Raw genomic sequence first — 15,653 nt, 5'->3', positions numbered from 1 at the left:
CAAAACTCCTCCCTAGTAGGTCCTCCCTCCACCTGCCAGTCTGCAGGGGTAGGTAAGCCCTCCAGGGAAGTTACATCCCCCTCTGTAGACTCCGGGACCATTCCAGTCGCCCCATCCGCCTTCGGAGGTTCCGATGCCGGGGCAGGCTTCCCCCGTCCCCGTTTACCCTTTCCGGCAGCTGGTTGGGCCTTTGTCCCAGGCTCCAACCTCTGTGAACTCCCTCTACGGGCAGTCACGGACCGGGTGTTGGCACACGTCCACTCAGGCGTCCCCAACATTCCCATGTGGGCCCTGAACTCGACCTCCTTCCACGCCGAGTGTTCAAGGTCATTTCCCAACAGGCAGTCGACCGGCATGGCAGGGCTTATTGCAACTCGTAGAGGACCTGCAACCCCTCCCCACTCAAAGGGAATCTGGGCCACCGGATAGTGACCCTCTCGGTTGTCAGCCATCACAACCGGGTGGACTACATTGGGAACCACTTGCTCTGGGGACACCAGCAGACTCCTTACCATAGTCATGATGGCTCCTGTGTCCCTCAGAGCCTCCACCCTCTGGGCATTGATGGTGACCCATTGCCTGTACTTAGTAGTATTCGAGGGCACCTGGGTCTTGGGAACCATCTCGCAATCCCCTAAGGACACTAAGGTTAGCCCTGCCCATTCACCTCCCTTATCTAGGGGCAACTCCTCCCCAAGCACTACACTCGCCACCCCAGGGGTCTTTCCTCCAATGAGAGGGTGTGGCCTCTTGGGACACTTGGCATCCCCCTTATAGTGCCCAATCTCACCACACTCATAACATCGGACAACCCTAGGCTGCTGACGACGGTCAGGATAAGGGGGTTTGTGGGGGCCAACCTTAGGAGGGAATCCTACTCCCTTCCCTTGTGAACTCTTTTGGGGGCCTTTAGAGAACTCCTTCTTTTTGTCTCCCCTCTCTTTCTTCTGGGGGGCGCCCTGTCCAACCCCTTGGAAATTCCCTCCAGTCCCTTTTGAGGATACCCGGGTACTCGCCCAGATATCCGCCTCCTCTGCAAGCTTCCTAGGATTAGTTAGCTTGCTGTCCACCAGGTGCTGACGCAGCTCCGGAAAACTTTTCTCGAGGAGGTGCTCCTTTAAAATCAGATTATACAGTCCCTCATTGTCCTTTACCTCCCTGCCCTGCACCCAGCCCTCTAAGGCCTTCTTGGCATAGTCCAAGAAGTCTACCCAATTCTGGGTGGCCAACTTTGACTACCCCGAAACCTCTGCCTGAATTTTTCAGGGTTCCACCCAAATTTCCTCACTAGGGCGACCTTCATGATGGGGTAATTGGTCTGATCTTGCGGTTCCAAAGCTAACAAGGCATCCCTCCCCACCGGAGGCATATACCTATATAGGCCACCCCCCCCACTGAGCTTTGGGGACCCCATGGGCTCTTAGAGACCTCATAGGCAGCCAGCCATTTAACGATGTCATCCCCGACACCATAGCTGGCGACTACATCTTTTGGCAGGTAAGGCCTGGACTCTCTGGGGACCTCTCTAGGTACGCTGCCACCAACGAGACTGCTGGGGGTTCCAAACTGTAGGGCTTTGAGTTCCAACTCCTTTAAGTGGAGCTCATGGAGGAACCTCCTCTCCTCCCTCTCTTTCTCCAAACGGGCCAGTTCCATTTTAAACTGCCTCTCCTCCCTCCTGTCAACTAAGTCAGCTGATGACAGGCTTCCCCCCGAGGCGCTACTACCTGCCCTTGAAGGGGCACTAGGTCCTACATCCATGTGTCCACTCTCAGGAGGGAAAATTAATTCTGGTTCCTCTGTGGTGTCCAGTTCTGGTCCCTCCTCCCGTTTCCCGCTAGGGTGGGCCATGACCCAGGCTCTCAAGCTCGTTTGGAGTTCTATTTTCTTTGCCCCTTGCTTGAAGAACACCTCCCTCTCCTGGCAGAATTATTTTAGTTGAGTTACTGTATATTCCTCCAGCCTACGCAACTCAAACTCCATCCTACCAGGTGGGACCCACTCCCGCTGAACAGGAGCTTACAAAAGGATACCTTTCCTTCCAGAGGAAACACACCACCAGACAGAATAATTTTGAAAACAGAATTCCAATTAGGGAGGCAATCTGGAGAAAACTCCAGTAAAAACAATCAAGTGTAGGTTGTGGCGCGCGCAAAACTGCTACTAAGCGGATGTAAGCACTGATTAAGGATCCCACCGCTGAGCACCAACTTGTTGGACCTACGTCCTAGGGGTAGCTTGGCTCAGGTCAACAGGCTTACATCTCCACTTGGCCTCTCATGCTTGCATCCTACCCAGCTCGCAATCTAGCGCAGCACCACTCAAAAAGGACACTACACCGATTACGTGTAAGGTTTACTATAAGACTTTATCTCATTTCTTTTTTTATCAAAACCCGGTTTTCAATTTGACATTACAACCTGAACCATTTCATTTCATTTTCATTTGAACGTTCCTCTATATCTTGAGGCAAAACCGGACCTTACAGTACAAGATAAACTTTTCATCCAATGTTTTTAAAACTTAACACACTGTTATATTTCAGAATGGCATTTCCAAGTATTACTTGACAACATTCAACATGGAATATTACTTCAAACTTGGCACATCACTAACACTCTTCCTGTGGGCTATGCATAGCACCTGGACTCTGGAAGGACGTCTAACCCCCTTGTAACCCTGCTCGGTAACCACTCCCCTTCTACGCGCTCTCCAAGACATTACATCCTTCAATACATCAGTTGGTTACACAGTCTATGCAATGTTCTTCTGACACGGGCTCCTTTAACTGTACTTCCTGGTCCTTATTGCTGACACCAATTTCGCAACTACTACAGTTAGGGATAAGTGAGAGGTACACTCTATTCCTGGTCTTTAGTGGGTGCTCTCTAGGTTGTATAAAAGCAACTTACTTTATCATCAATTACTAATGCATTTCATTGTAGCCATTGTCACAACCCTGGCAACTAGAGGTTAACAACTATTTCAAACATTTCATTTCATTACAACAATACATAGGCTTTAATCTCATAGATGTCTGTGTTTGTCTACTCTGGGTCTTGGCTTCTGAGAGACTAAAAGGGTATAATCAGGACGTTTACTGAGCTCAGCTGTGTGCTTCACTGAACTCTCTCTTCCCCCCCTTCTCTCCAAGGCCCATCTTACGGTACAGTCCCGTTGTCCTCTGCTCCAGGAGTCCCGCCGGAACTGGAAGTGTCTTCCCCTCACTTTGTGAGAGACGGGCCTCTTCTTCGATGAGGTGTTCTCTCCCACAGGGAGGGCGAGAATCCGGGAACTCCCACGGATCCCCCCCCCGAGGAATAACTTTATGGAAGATCCCCTTTTTGGGACAATAATCCTCGATCGGGTGCTTCCCCCCCTTCCGGATCTGTGCCTCCCTCCGCTATGGCCTCATGACAGCCAGCCGCTGTGGACTCAAGTTGGGGACCTGGATGTTTCACGCTCACCGCCTCTAGAAACAGCGCGGTGCACAGTCTTCCTCACTCCTGTCAGCGAAGGGCGGCGCTTCGGCCCCTTCCCACGTGATCGGAGGACGGCGGCCTCCGGGCCGGACACGCCCCCCCCTCCCTGCTTCCTGAAGCGACTCTCCTCAGAGATCTAGCAGCGTCGCTGACTCCCAGCCCCTCACCTTTCCAGCTCTCGGGGCACCGCGAGTCTACTTCAAAGGACCACCGGCCACCCGCCGATCACGGAGTGGCGGTGGGGTCCATTTCAGGTAGGGACTCGTCGAGGGAATATTACGGGGGGTTCTTGGGTTGCACTTAACGCTGCCAGGAATGCTCAGGTACAGTTGACACAGTATGACACAGCCCTCTTAGCTACGGGCTGCGGTCATCTTCTCCTCAATTAGGGATAAGGGGGTAATCGCCAAGGCCAGTCTAATTCTTCCTCTCCTGCCAGGGAGGTACGCGGGATGAGTTGGTCCCAGACAGCAATCCTAGACCGCCTTCACGGGTTCTTGCCACTTGTGAAAATCCCGGTATAACGCTGTTCCACCAGCTCACTGACTGCATTCAGGGACCGGTCACAAGGTTAGGGGTGATGTCACTAGGTTTAGGAATCTGTGCAGACCCTTGGACCTGTCCATTCCCTTCCAAGTACAACCACCTCCTCACACAGGCGCCTTACTCCTGATCACCCCGCAGTGCCCTTCTGTCCTAAAATGGCCGCCCGCCTGTCACCTCTATTTATCACCTGGGGCCTGACTGGCCAGAGGGGCCCAGAAGGTTCCGGAACCTCCCATGGCAGTCATGGCCCAGGCGCTGAGGTGACAATTGGAACCACCATTTCGTAACTCTAACCTCCCTCATCTAGTTTCCTCAGTGGAGCACCTTGCGCCTCTCCCTCAGGTAGTGAGGATGAGGCGCCCAGAACCTCTACATCAGCACCCAAAAAGTTTAGTAGACAGAAAAAATGAGAAGGGGGAAAGGACAAAAATAATAAAATGGGGAGGGAACTGCCAAAGGGCTGAACGGTCTAACAGTCTGCCAATGCGGATTTGGAGCCTTTCTCTGTAAAAACATATCTTGCTGCTAATGCTGCTTGGGCTAATGCTAATGTTAGGAAGGGGTGTGGCGCAGAGGCCAGAGCGGCTGACCAAGGCGCTCAAGGTTCGATCCCCGGCGACAGCTCAGCCCAGCACTATGTGACTCTGGGCAATCGCTCACTTAATCTCCCTAACGGCCCCCAGCGACTTGAACCCTTAAGTGGTGATATGTTTGTGCTTTACAAATATGTACTATCATAAAATAGGAATTATTGTGGTACATCTTCGACCTGTTTTGCTTTTATAGGAAGCACTGCTTTGAATTCTGGGACCTGTAGGCCTCATTTTGTCATCGGAAATGCAAAACTACAATTCCGAGATTGAAAGGGTCCTTCAATAAAAAAACAAGCAGACGGTTTCATGCATGAGGACACGTGGTTATTTGACAGTATGTATAAACGCAGGGGTGGGTTACAGCTTACCTGTTGCTTGTTACAGAGTGCTCGGCTTAGCCTGCGCAATAAAAACCTACCACTGACCACGGATGATTTTATAGGAATTCCATAATCAGTGCCTGAGATTATGCGTATGTTTTGTGGATAAAAGAGGGAATTTCTTCTAGCTTGCTGTGTCCCCGCGCGCTGATCTTGCATCTGACTATTTTTGGAGCATTTCTGTTAAGTCTACAAACTGCCAGTTGGAGCTTAACCTCGGAGGAATTCATGTTCAATGTGAGTGAGGTGAAGAGATCTCCAGTAAACACAATTATTTGCCACTCTCCTGTAGCTCTTCACTCAGTTAGGTTGTGTTAATGTGCTTGGAAAGCACGTCTCACGAACGTCAAATATAGACTGCCTGGGCAAAAATGAAAACGAAAGAAACGAAAGAGGATCGCGCCGGAGCTTGTCTTTATGAGGCCATGTGTTTGAAACACATGGCCACGTAAAGATAAGAAACCTTTTGCGACCCACGGAAAGCAGGCGAGCCCGTCCAAGTGGGGCGTCTGAAAAAGCCAAAGGGAGGCAACATACAAAGCTCTTTTCCAATGGCTGGCCACCGTTCAGCATAAACGGTGACGCCAGTCAATGGAAAAGAGGGGCGGGGCTTAAAGCCCTTTACTAAAACTCCTCCAAAACATTAAATCTCGGCGAGCAAGCTGCGCATGTGCTCAGCTATGCTAGCCGAGACCTAAAAAGGGGTGGATATGTTACAGAACTGGAATGGGCCTATACCTGGTTTCTGGATTGTAATGGCTTTGCATTGCTATTTTATATATACCGGGGACTCCCATCTCGACGACGGGGAATGATTCAAGCATGTGAATCTATGAAAGTTCTAATACTGGAGTAATATTTAACGGTAACCACAAGCAACAATGAGAAAAAAAATCTAGAACATAGGTAAAATCTCTGAGTGGAAGAGCTTCACGCAGGGCTGACAACCCTCTTTGTATAACATAACACTAGCTAAATTTGAAGTGAAAACATCAAATACTATGCACAAACACAAGCAACAAACTATTAAACATGAGCCCAGCCTGCAAAGAAAATTACATTATGAGCAGCTATCAATAAATGCATGCACCTCAAACATCACCTACCACCAAATAAGCAAAGAGCATACATTAGCTATAAACAAATTAGATAACATCCAACATGAAATATGATCAACTGACTATTAATAAATATCACTTATTTTTTATAATAATCACGGTTGACCTTACCTTTGCCCAGGCCAGTTTTCGCTTTATGGAATCATTATTAGGCTCCACATGATTTGCAAATTTTAAATTATTAATTGTGTACTCATGTCCACAATAAACTCTCTAAAGACAGAAATACGTAGAAGAAATTAGCTTTGTGAAAATAAAACAATTCAAATTAAGACAGTAATACATAGTCTTATTTTCTAAATACAATCTGTGGAAAATATTTTTGATGGAAGATTTAACAAGGGTGAAGAGGATCTAGTATCAGTGAGTTAGTGGGGGGCGGTACCGTCTGTAGCTATTTACATGCAATCTGTAACAACGCAGCCACACTGTAGCTAACCAACTGCAAAAACAAGCAAAATTATGCAGGGTGATAAAATTAAACATTGTTGGAAGTTTAGAAACATCCAAATCAGGTGTCTCCAACCAGTCGATTGCGAGTTACTAGTAGCTCGCAGAAACCTTCAGAGTTGCTCCCAGCCTTGAGTTCATTTTTAACTAAGAACTGCAATAAATACATATTGTGTTTTCTTTTTAAAGTTAAGGAAAGGCTACTTTAATTTTCCATTACTTTCTGGCTGCAGATAGAAGAGCTTGATAATGAGCAGTGCACAGTCAGATGTATGACCCACGTGGGTCACAGAGGTTCACAACTGAAGCACTGAGGTATTCCACTCTGAATAAAAGTTGTTCTCAACTCAATTTTGGAGAATGAGAACAAAAGATATTTCTGAATGTTTTTAAATGAGAAAATTAAAATGTGGTGTTAACTTGATGAAGTTAACTCTTCATATTAATGTTCTCCATTTTCAAAGTGTCACATTTACAAACCGCACTTGCTCCCAGTGGCTAGTAGACACAGTGTCATATTTGTTCCTGAAAAATACAGTCATTTTCTTTTAAATGGGAGAAATTAAAAATGAAGAAAAATGTTACTATGAAACATTATCTCAATTTTTTTTCTGTACTTCAAATTAAGCTAATTAAGTCCTGATATTTTATGAAGCATGTGTCTTCACTTTAAATTCCTCACATTTAAACAAATGACTGTATTTTCCTCTTATAAATAAGGCACCACGTCTACAGGCCATCAGGAGCAATATGCCTGCTATTGGTAAAGACACTTTGACATGGGAGAAATTTTAAATGATGAGTTTAATGTAATGCATATAAACAAGTTAACTTGTGAGTTAAATTTGCCCGCATTTCAAAGTATCACATTGAGACATAGCATGCACCTTGCTCCCAGTGGCTGGTAGACACTGTGCCATAGTTATAACAGAAAAATGCTGCAATTTTCTTTAAATGGGAAAAATTTAAAGAGCAGAAAAAGGTTCCATCAAGTGAAGAAAAATGTTCCTTATTGGGAACCTTTGTGCAGAACATTTTACTGCATTTGAAATTCCCCCACCCCCTCCACAAAATGGTGGTATGATTGTGTTGTACATGTAACAGTGGCAGATGTGGTTAAAGGTATGTCCTGTACCACAAGTTCATACGACACATGCTCTCAGTCACCCATACACATATATCCCATTCATTCACACACATGTTCATACATCCCTACAGACCATGCACTCACTGACGCACATGGCAGCCCTACCATAGTACCCCTTGGTACAGTACTTTGTTCAAACCATAGTATCGGGCTCCATAGACATTACATTTAAAGTCACTGAAGCTGGGTGAGGGAGTCTCTTGTAACAATGCGCGAGTTACATGGCCTTCAGTAGCTCACAATGATTTTCACTGATCAGAAGTAACTCATTACAGAAAAGTTGGAGACCCTGATCTAAACACACCTAAATTCATCAACAGAACTTTACTTGGGCAAAACCCTCCCCCTGTGGAGCCCAAATGCCACACCTACTTTACAGAACATACAAATAGTATGCAAGAAACAGGCATTCATTTAGTGGAGTGGCTAAATACCAGCGCATTTCAGAGACTACATTTCCAGCATTACATGCTTTTTGTTTATAACAATAGTTAAACTGAACCATAAACCATTTTTAAACATAATCTCTAATTTCACTACTGTGATGTAAAGGAAATATAGGAAAACTACTAGGCAGAAATGCATTAAAGAAGTCTTTCCGCTTGGGTATCCAATTTGAGGTCCAAGACGGCTCTCCCAGTAGCTGCTTTACAAATGATCGAAACCTGGATTTCACTAACCCAACAAGCTTAAGTTATAGCTAGAACAAAAGGCAGTTTTTCAGGCTAAATGATGGAATGTGGTGTTCTGTATAGGTACAAATTATGAAGCCAAAAACTGTTGGCAGACCTACATTAAGTTCTCAAAGAGGTAATGGGCTTTTGATAGGGGTTAAAACGTTCCTTTTTTCCTTTCATGAAATTCTTTGTCACAGGTTCTTTGAGAAAAAGGATATCCAAGATAAAAACATTCTGTGCGTGGTGATGGCTGCAAGGTGTACCTTGGTAGATGAAAACGGCAGGCTCAAAACTTGGCTACCAATAGCCGATATAGTATCACTTCTTCTTTCTGCCAAATAATATGGGTTGACAATTATCTGCTGCTACCAAGTGTAAATATTTTCCCTTGATAGCATACACCAATCTGGTGCTTACGCAGTCTTTCGTAACCTTAGATAGCTGCATGCTGTGGTTTCAGGAACCATGCTGACAAGTTCGGCAATGTTAAGCACCGGTGGTAAATCTGACGCTGAAACCAGTGCAGCAGATTCAATTTGCATGACAACTTTCTTTGTGGTCTCTCTGCCATGTACATAATATCTGTGTATTACAACTGCTAAAATAATCACTCATTGCAGAATGCCTTCATTTTAGGAGGACCAACCGTTTTAGCTGAATTGACAGACATTTATCAAAAAAAAGGTTTGCCTCTGTTCTAAGTCTGTGAAATCTGGAAGCAAAGCTCTGTTATTTTGTTGTCTTTGTTCGCAAACAAGTCCATTTGTTGGGAAATCTCAGTTGTAAATGACACTTCTTACAGAATCATTTTCTGAGGTCTTAGTCTAAGTGTCATTTTCTAAGGGCTTAGCCTTCTGTGGCGCCGTTGGCACTACAGAATTTTACAGAACATCACCAGCAGTAAAGTTGACAAAATAGGAGTATAAGTACTCAGTGGAAGAGAGACTACGGTCTATCTTGATATAATCATGAATAGCTCTTGGCCAGGAATTTGAAGCGTCTGAAAAGCTGTTTTAAGTATACCCGTAGATGGTATTACATTGACTGATGATTATTTTCTTGGAGGAGACATTGATCAGGATGGTGAGGTAGAATGTAAATAACTCAACGTCTAAGTCATCTTGGAAACTTGCTTCAATATTAAACGTTTTGACAACGAATGACTTGATATCAATGCATGTCTCTGCTTCGAAGGAGTTCTTTAAGATGAATGTTGCCTCGTCAGAAAAGATGTTGTGATTTACGTTGCATCAGACGCTGAACATTTGATAGTGGTACCGCTCACCATCACTGAAACCGTTGAAGTTCAAAGGGAGTGTCCGGAATAATGGTACTTCTTGGCTTGCCTCCATTCCTTGTATTTCCCTTTGCGAGTCCTTGGAAGTTGAGAACTGTTCCACAGAGTAAGGAGTCCCTTCCAGTGTCATTCTCTCCCTCTCTTACTGTGCCTCTCAGTAATTCTCTCATTTTAAGGCATCTTCCTCTCGGGGGAATTCAGTTTCAGTCCATTTATGTTCTTGTGAATATTATTTTGCAGTATTGTCACTTTTTTCCAATGTGGGATTCTGGGAACCAAACCACAACCAGGTCACATAGGCCGTTTGCAGTCTTTCTGCTGCCAAGCCATATTCACCTCACAAAAAGAGATGTCACGTTTTAACAGTCATAAAAAGGCAGAACAATTTCCTCATTTGTCAGTAAAAACACTGAAGCCCTATAAAAACGTCATGTAAACCACTAAAATTACTCCAGTATTCAAACTTTCATAGATTCATATACTTGAATCGTTCCCAGTTTTCTAAATGGGCGACCTCAGTATCTTATAAAAGCAATGTCACAATATACATAGAGGCATTGGCCTTTTGTTTAATAACAGATCACTGTCCTTTAAATAAAAAAATAAAAAAAGAAAGATTTTGACAGTGTTATTGCTCTACATTAGTGGTTTTCCTCTACAGCTACCTGCACTAGGTCTTTGATGCTTCAAACTGGCTTTCACCAAGTCAGAGACACCAAACACACAGGTTCTTCAGATCCTGTGGCACTTGTAAGAAGAGGTTTCACATTGATGACCCTCATAAAGACTATATAAACTGTGTCTATCCGGAGCACAAAACAAGGGCCTGTAAGGTGTGTTGCACCTTTTCAAATAAGACTTTAAAGGCTAGAGAAGAAAGTCTCTTTCTCTGGCAGCAGAAACTCAAATTCAAAGACAACCCTCTCTTCGAGGCAGAAAGCAACACCTCCCCTATGTCCTCTTCCAAAACGCCCTTTAAAAGAGCTAGAGAGGGGGGGGCGTGGCCGGCAGCCGATCTCAATGGCCGCACTCTAGAGGAGCTCCGGGGAGAGACGTAGAATCCCCAAAGAATCCGGTAATTAATCCGCCAATTTATCGTACCTCAGAGACACCAGCAACAAGCGACATATGAGGAGGATCAATCGCGCCGCTCCATGTCCTGCGGGGGATCGGTGTGTGACTAAGGAAGCGCCCGAGCTGACTGTGAGCGCTGAATGCGGACCGTGCTCCGTGCCGGTGCACACACCCGGTGCGTGGTCCTCCCCCCCCGGGAGCCTGCGGTCGGCGGACTGCTAGAGGCGCTAGCAGTGCTGGTGCGCGCCTCGGGCCTTGAGGCGGCGCGCCTGGAAAGCGGCGGTGGGGGCGGACTGATTGCAGGGTCCCAGCTGGCACTGACGAGGCACAACTGGACGGCGAGGGGCAGGAGAGCTAAATTCTGATCACTTCGGACGCTGCTGTGAGTACTGGAGCAGAGGGAGGCCTGCAGGGTCATGGGAGGGGCTGGAACACTGCTCTCCCTCGCCCTGCCCCATGTAAGGTGCTCTGGATGCCTGGGGCCTACGGGGCTCACTGCCACATATATTAGCAAAACTGTGGACTGCAGCGGTGCCCTGGATCTTCGGAGAGGGGGGCAAGTAGAAGCATCAGGATCAGCCTGGCTGGGCTGGGGAGTCCTTGCCTCAGAGGAGTAAACAGAGGTCAATTATGCCCTGCAGCCCGGACTGATAGGGAGTACGGCATGGGTAGGGGCGCTACTTCATCCGACGACGGAGTCAACGGCTGGTGCAGCGGCCGTCGTCGGACACAGTCCTTGAGGGCACCGAACGGCTGTCAGAGGGAGCGTAAAGCAAAGCGGCGGTGTGCCCCGGATGCCTTAGTGTCTCATTCTTGGTCACATTTGAGAGACACAGAGCCCCACTTGCACCAAGTCAGCGGCGCGGCGGGAAAACCGACAGGCCGCGCGTGGAGTGTGCTTCCGCGGCAGGCGGCGGCGACTACCGGCCAGAGCCGCATCCCTAGGGCATAGATGGGGGGCAGGGGCCCGCGCACAAACTCACAGACCAAGCTGGACAAATACACCTATAATAAAGACACTCCTGCGCTACCTGAACGCAAAGACATCCCTCATAAAGACTCTGAGCAGGTGGGGACGATGAAAGTGATGCTGGAAGATATCATGTCGGCCCTCACCAGTGTAGAATCGACGGTGGGCACCATCTCCACTGATGTCTCCTTCCTGAGGGCAGACTTCCAGAAAATGACCGCTAGGGTCACCGAGGTGGAGCAACTGACGAAATCGCTGTCGAGAGACACCGCCGCTCTGCTCAGTAGGGTCACCCATCTAGAAGCAGAAAATCGGCTTATGGCTGAGAAGTTGGACGACCAGGAAGGGCGCTCTCGACGTAACAACATACGAATCACGGGCATTCCCGAGAGCGACGGGCATCCGGCCATGGATCTCTATGTTGAGGAGCTCGTAAAAACCAAACTTCAACCCAGAGGGCTTTCGCATTTCTTCTCTGTGGAAAGAGCGCATAGGCTGCCAGGGGGCAAGCCCAAGCCCGGAGCTCCCCCCAGACCGGTCTTGGCCCGTATTTTCAATTATCACAACAGAGATGTAATACTCCAAACGACGAGGGTGGCCCCCCCAACTCGGTAGTATCCTTCTTTCCGGACTATACGGCGGCGGTGTCGAAGCGTCGCAGGAGCTTCCTTGAAGTGAAGAAAGAACTTCGGCGCAGAGAACTTCCATACTCCATGTTGTTTCCGGCAAAACTGCGCGTGGTGGCGGATGGAAAAACGTGGTTTTTTTTTTAATCACCAGAGGAAGCCCATGACTGGCTCGAGGGATGGCGGCAAATGGAGGGATCCCGGCGGACAGAGAAACGACAGCGTGGGGACACCGACGGCTCCGTGGAACATAGCCCAGGGCATGAGGAGGACGGTGCACACCGGACTGGAAAAGAGGACTAAGGGGCGGCAACGTCTTACGATCAAGAGACGCTACACTAGAGCGATGCAGACACGGCCTGGCCACAAGTGAGAGGGGAATTGCATTAGTAGCCACGATGCACATGATGTGCTCCCCCCGCTCGGAGGTGATGAGCTCTGAACCGGAGGGGCAGGCCTGGCCAATGGAACGCGGCATACTCCGTCTACCAGACTGTCTCTGAGGAGGGGATAGACTGCGGTATCCCACGGACTTCTCTTCCCCCTACACGCAAGTACTATTGATGGGGTTGAAGCACTCTGCTATGTTGGGGTGGCGGATAGTTGGGGATCCGTCTGGCAGGGAGGGGGGTGGTTGAGAGGGGCCATTTTACGTTCTTGGTTTTGTATGGTTTCTATTTTATTTTGATGGTTACCCTAGCCGTGATGACTGCACAGACACAGGCACATGGGATAGAGAATTGTCTTCGCCCTCTACTGGGGGTAATGAGTGAGCAGCACGTAACACCTGTGGACTTTGCATACCTTGGGGGACACTGAAAACTACACTATGATGACCGCACAATTGCAACTCACACTTTAATATGGAGTGGTTTGGGGTTAGGGAGGAGGGAGGAAGGGAGGAGCGGGAAGAGTCGGTATTCTCCGTTTGGGAGGGGGGTATGGTGTGGGAAGGTGGGGGTGAATTATGTTATGTTTAAGTTCTGTATTAGTCCTTAAGGAGGCTCTTAGGCAGACGGCATTCTTCCACAGTACCCAGCAGAGGCAGTGCATGGGTGACTCTTCAATCTCTCGTACACCTAACATCAGTATGGCAGCACAAAATCAGACTACCCCTGATCCCGAAATGTACCCTACGACTCAAGTGAGACCCCTGTCCATGCTTACCTGGAACGTCCACGGTCTCGGCGACAAAATAAAGAGGGGTTTGGTTCTACAGTATTTAAAGTGGTGCTCTCCAGCAGTGGCCCTGCTGCAGGAAACACACCTTACCGGTGCCGCATGCAGGGCAATGGATAGATGGGGGTTTAAAATGGTAGTGCATTCTGAATTCTCTTCCGGCTCTAGGGGCGTGGGCATCTCAGTTAAAAAACAATCGCCACTGATAGTGCACCATACTAAAACGGATGATCACTGCCGTTTCGCGGCCATAATAGGTCAATGGGAGGGGCGGTCTATAAATATAATATCCGTTTACATTCCCCCTGCACTACATACAGTGGCACTCCCAGCTCTTAGTGAGTTCCTGCTTGGTCTCCCAGAAGGGGAGCTATTGCTTGGAGGGGACTTCAATGCAACTATAGATGGCAACCTAGACCGCCATCCGGCGAAGGCGCCCGTCCCGGGTACATCCTGCCTTGGGGGTTTTCTGGAGGCACTTGGACTTACTGATGTGTGGAGGTGGCACCACCCCACGACATGGCAATTTACCTTCCACTCTGGGGTACACCACAGCTTATCCAGAATAGACTACTTCCTAGCTTCAGCGGATTGCTTGAAACACGTTGATAATATAGAGATAAGACCTTAGACGGATCCCTGACCACTCCCCGGTGCAGCTGGCGTATACATACCATCATAGAACTAGGCGACTTACTTACCCCATTTACCCTGGCTACTTACAGGTCCCAAAGATCAAGAAGGCCGTGATTCAGGCGACAAAACACTACTTTCAGGAGAATGTTCTGTCAGTAGACTCTCCAACTACCCTGTGGGAGGCGTACAAGACTGTCCTCAGGGGACAGGCCATAGTTTCTATCGCAGGGCATAAACGGGAGAAGCAGCAGGAATTACATGATATAGAGCTAGAGTTACATGATGCTGAGGCCCAACACATCAACGATCCAACGCCGGAAACAGCCCAGAAATTACATCTTAAGCAGCAACAGCACAGGGGATATCTTGAAGGCATGACCAGGTCGCGTCTGACGGCCACGCAACACAAGATATATGAAACTGGGGATAAAGCCGGAAAACATCTAGCATGGCTAGACAAACGGGAGCAGGGTAATAAATGGATAGCGAGGATCCGGGCGAGGGAGGGATGAATCACAACGGATCCACACACAATAGTACACACACTGGCGCACCATTTTCAGCAGGTGTATGCGTCGTCTTCTGAGATGACATCGGAGGCAGCGCTGTCTCATATAAAGGATATTGCCATGCCTAAGCTCACTCCGGAGGCGGCCCTCACGCTGGAGGCGAACCTCCCGGTAGAGGAGCTGCAAGTAGCGATTGGGTCATTGCAATCCGTCAAAGCAATGGGACCAAACGGCATACCTGTTGAACTCTATAAAAAGGGGGTATGGACTATTGCCCCGCACCTGCTGCACATGTACACCGACTGCTTAAAGATAGGCGAGTTACCGCCAGATCAACGAACGGCCACTATAGTGGCAATACCCAAACCGGGTAAACCTACTTAGACTAACGCCGCATCTGGTGACCCTGATACACCCGGATCAGTCCGGATTTATGCCAGGCAGAAATACGGCACTAAACTTGAGGCGCCTGCACGGAGTGATGGCCCGTATCCCATATCTCCAGGAACCGGCAGTTATACTCTCCATGGACGCCAGAATGGCGTTTGATATGGTTGAATGGCCATTTTTATTCGCGGTCCTTCGTCACCTGGGCTTCGCCCTAAATTTTGTGCATGGGTTCGTCTTTTATACACCAAACCAGTGGCGCATGTTACGGCTAATAGGCACATCTCTAATGACTTTCCTCTAGCGCGGGGCACACGCCAAGGCTGCCCCCTATCCCCGCTGCTTTTTGCCCTGGTGCTGGAGCCGTTGGCGGCATGGATCAGATGGCAGCCAATGATAAGAGGACTCAGATGGGCGGATGGGTGGGAGGACCGCATCTCTCTGTACGCGGACGACATTTTATTATATATGGCCTCTCCCAGACGTTCCATACTGGTCCTCCTCAATATATGCGAGCTCTTCGGACGGGCGTCCGGGTACACTATTAACTGGTCCAAATCTACCCTATATGTACTACACGGC

At 48.2% G+C, this 15,653-nt stretch overlaps 1 protein-coding gene across 6 annotated transcripts in view; it reads right to left on the bottom strand.

Annotated features, from left to right (window-relative positions):
* The window catches only part of HAGH (hydroxyacylglutathione hydrolase), a 710,899-nt gene that overhangs the window by 388,626 nt on the left and 306,620 nt on the right, over positions 1–15,653 (bottom strand). For all 6 annotated transcript variants that reach the window (XM_085629365.1, XM_085629364.1, XM_085629362.1 and 3 more), the window contains exon 7: positions 6,231–6,332. In XM_085629365.1, the coding sequence (XP_085485491.1) occupies positions 6,231–6,332 (102 nt within the window). The remainder of the gene's footprint in view (positions 1–6,230; positions 6,333–15,653) is intronic.

This window comes from Triturus cristatus, chromosome 10, assembly GCF_964204655.1.
Source record: "Triturus cristatus chromosome 10, aTriCri1.1, whole genome shotgun sequence".
Classification (NCBI taxonomy): Eukaryota; Metazoa; Chordata; class Amphibia; order Caudata; family Salamandridae; genus Triturus; species Triturus cristatus.
The sequence above is the reverse complement of the archived record's forward strand: the minus strand, read 5'-3'. Positions and strand labels throughout refer to the sequence as shown.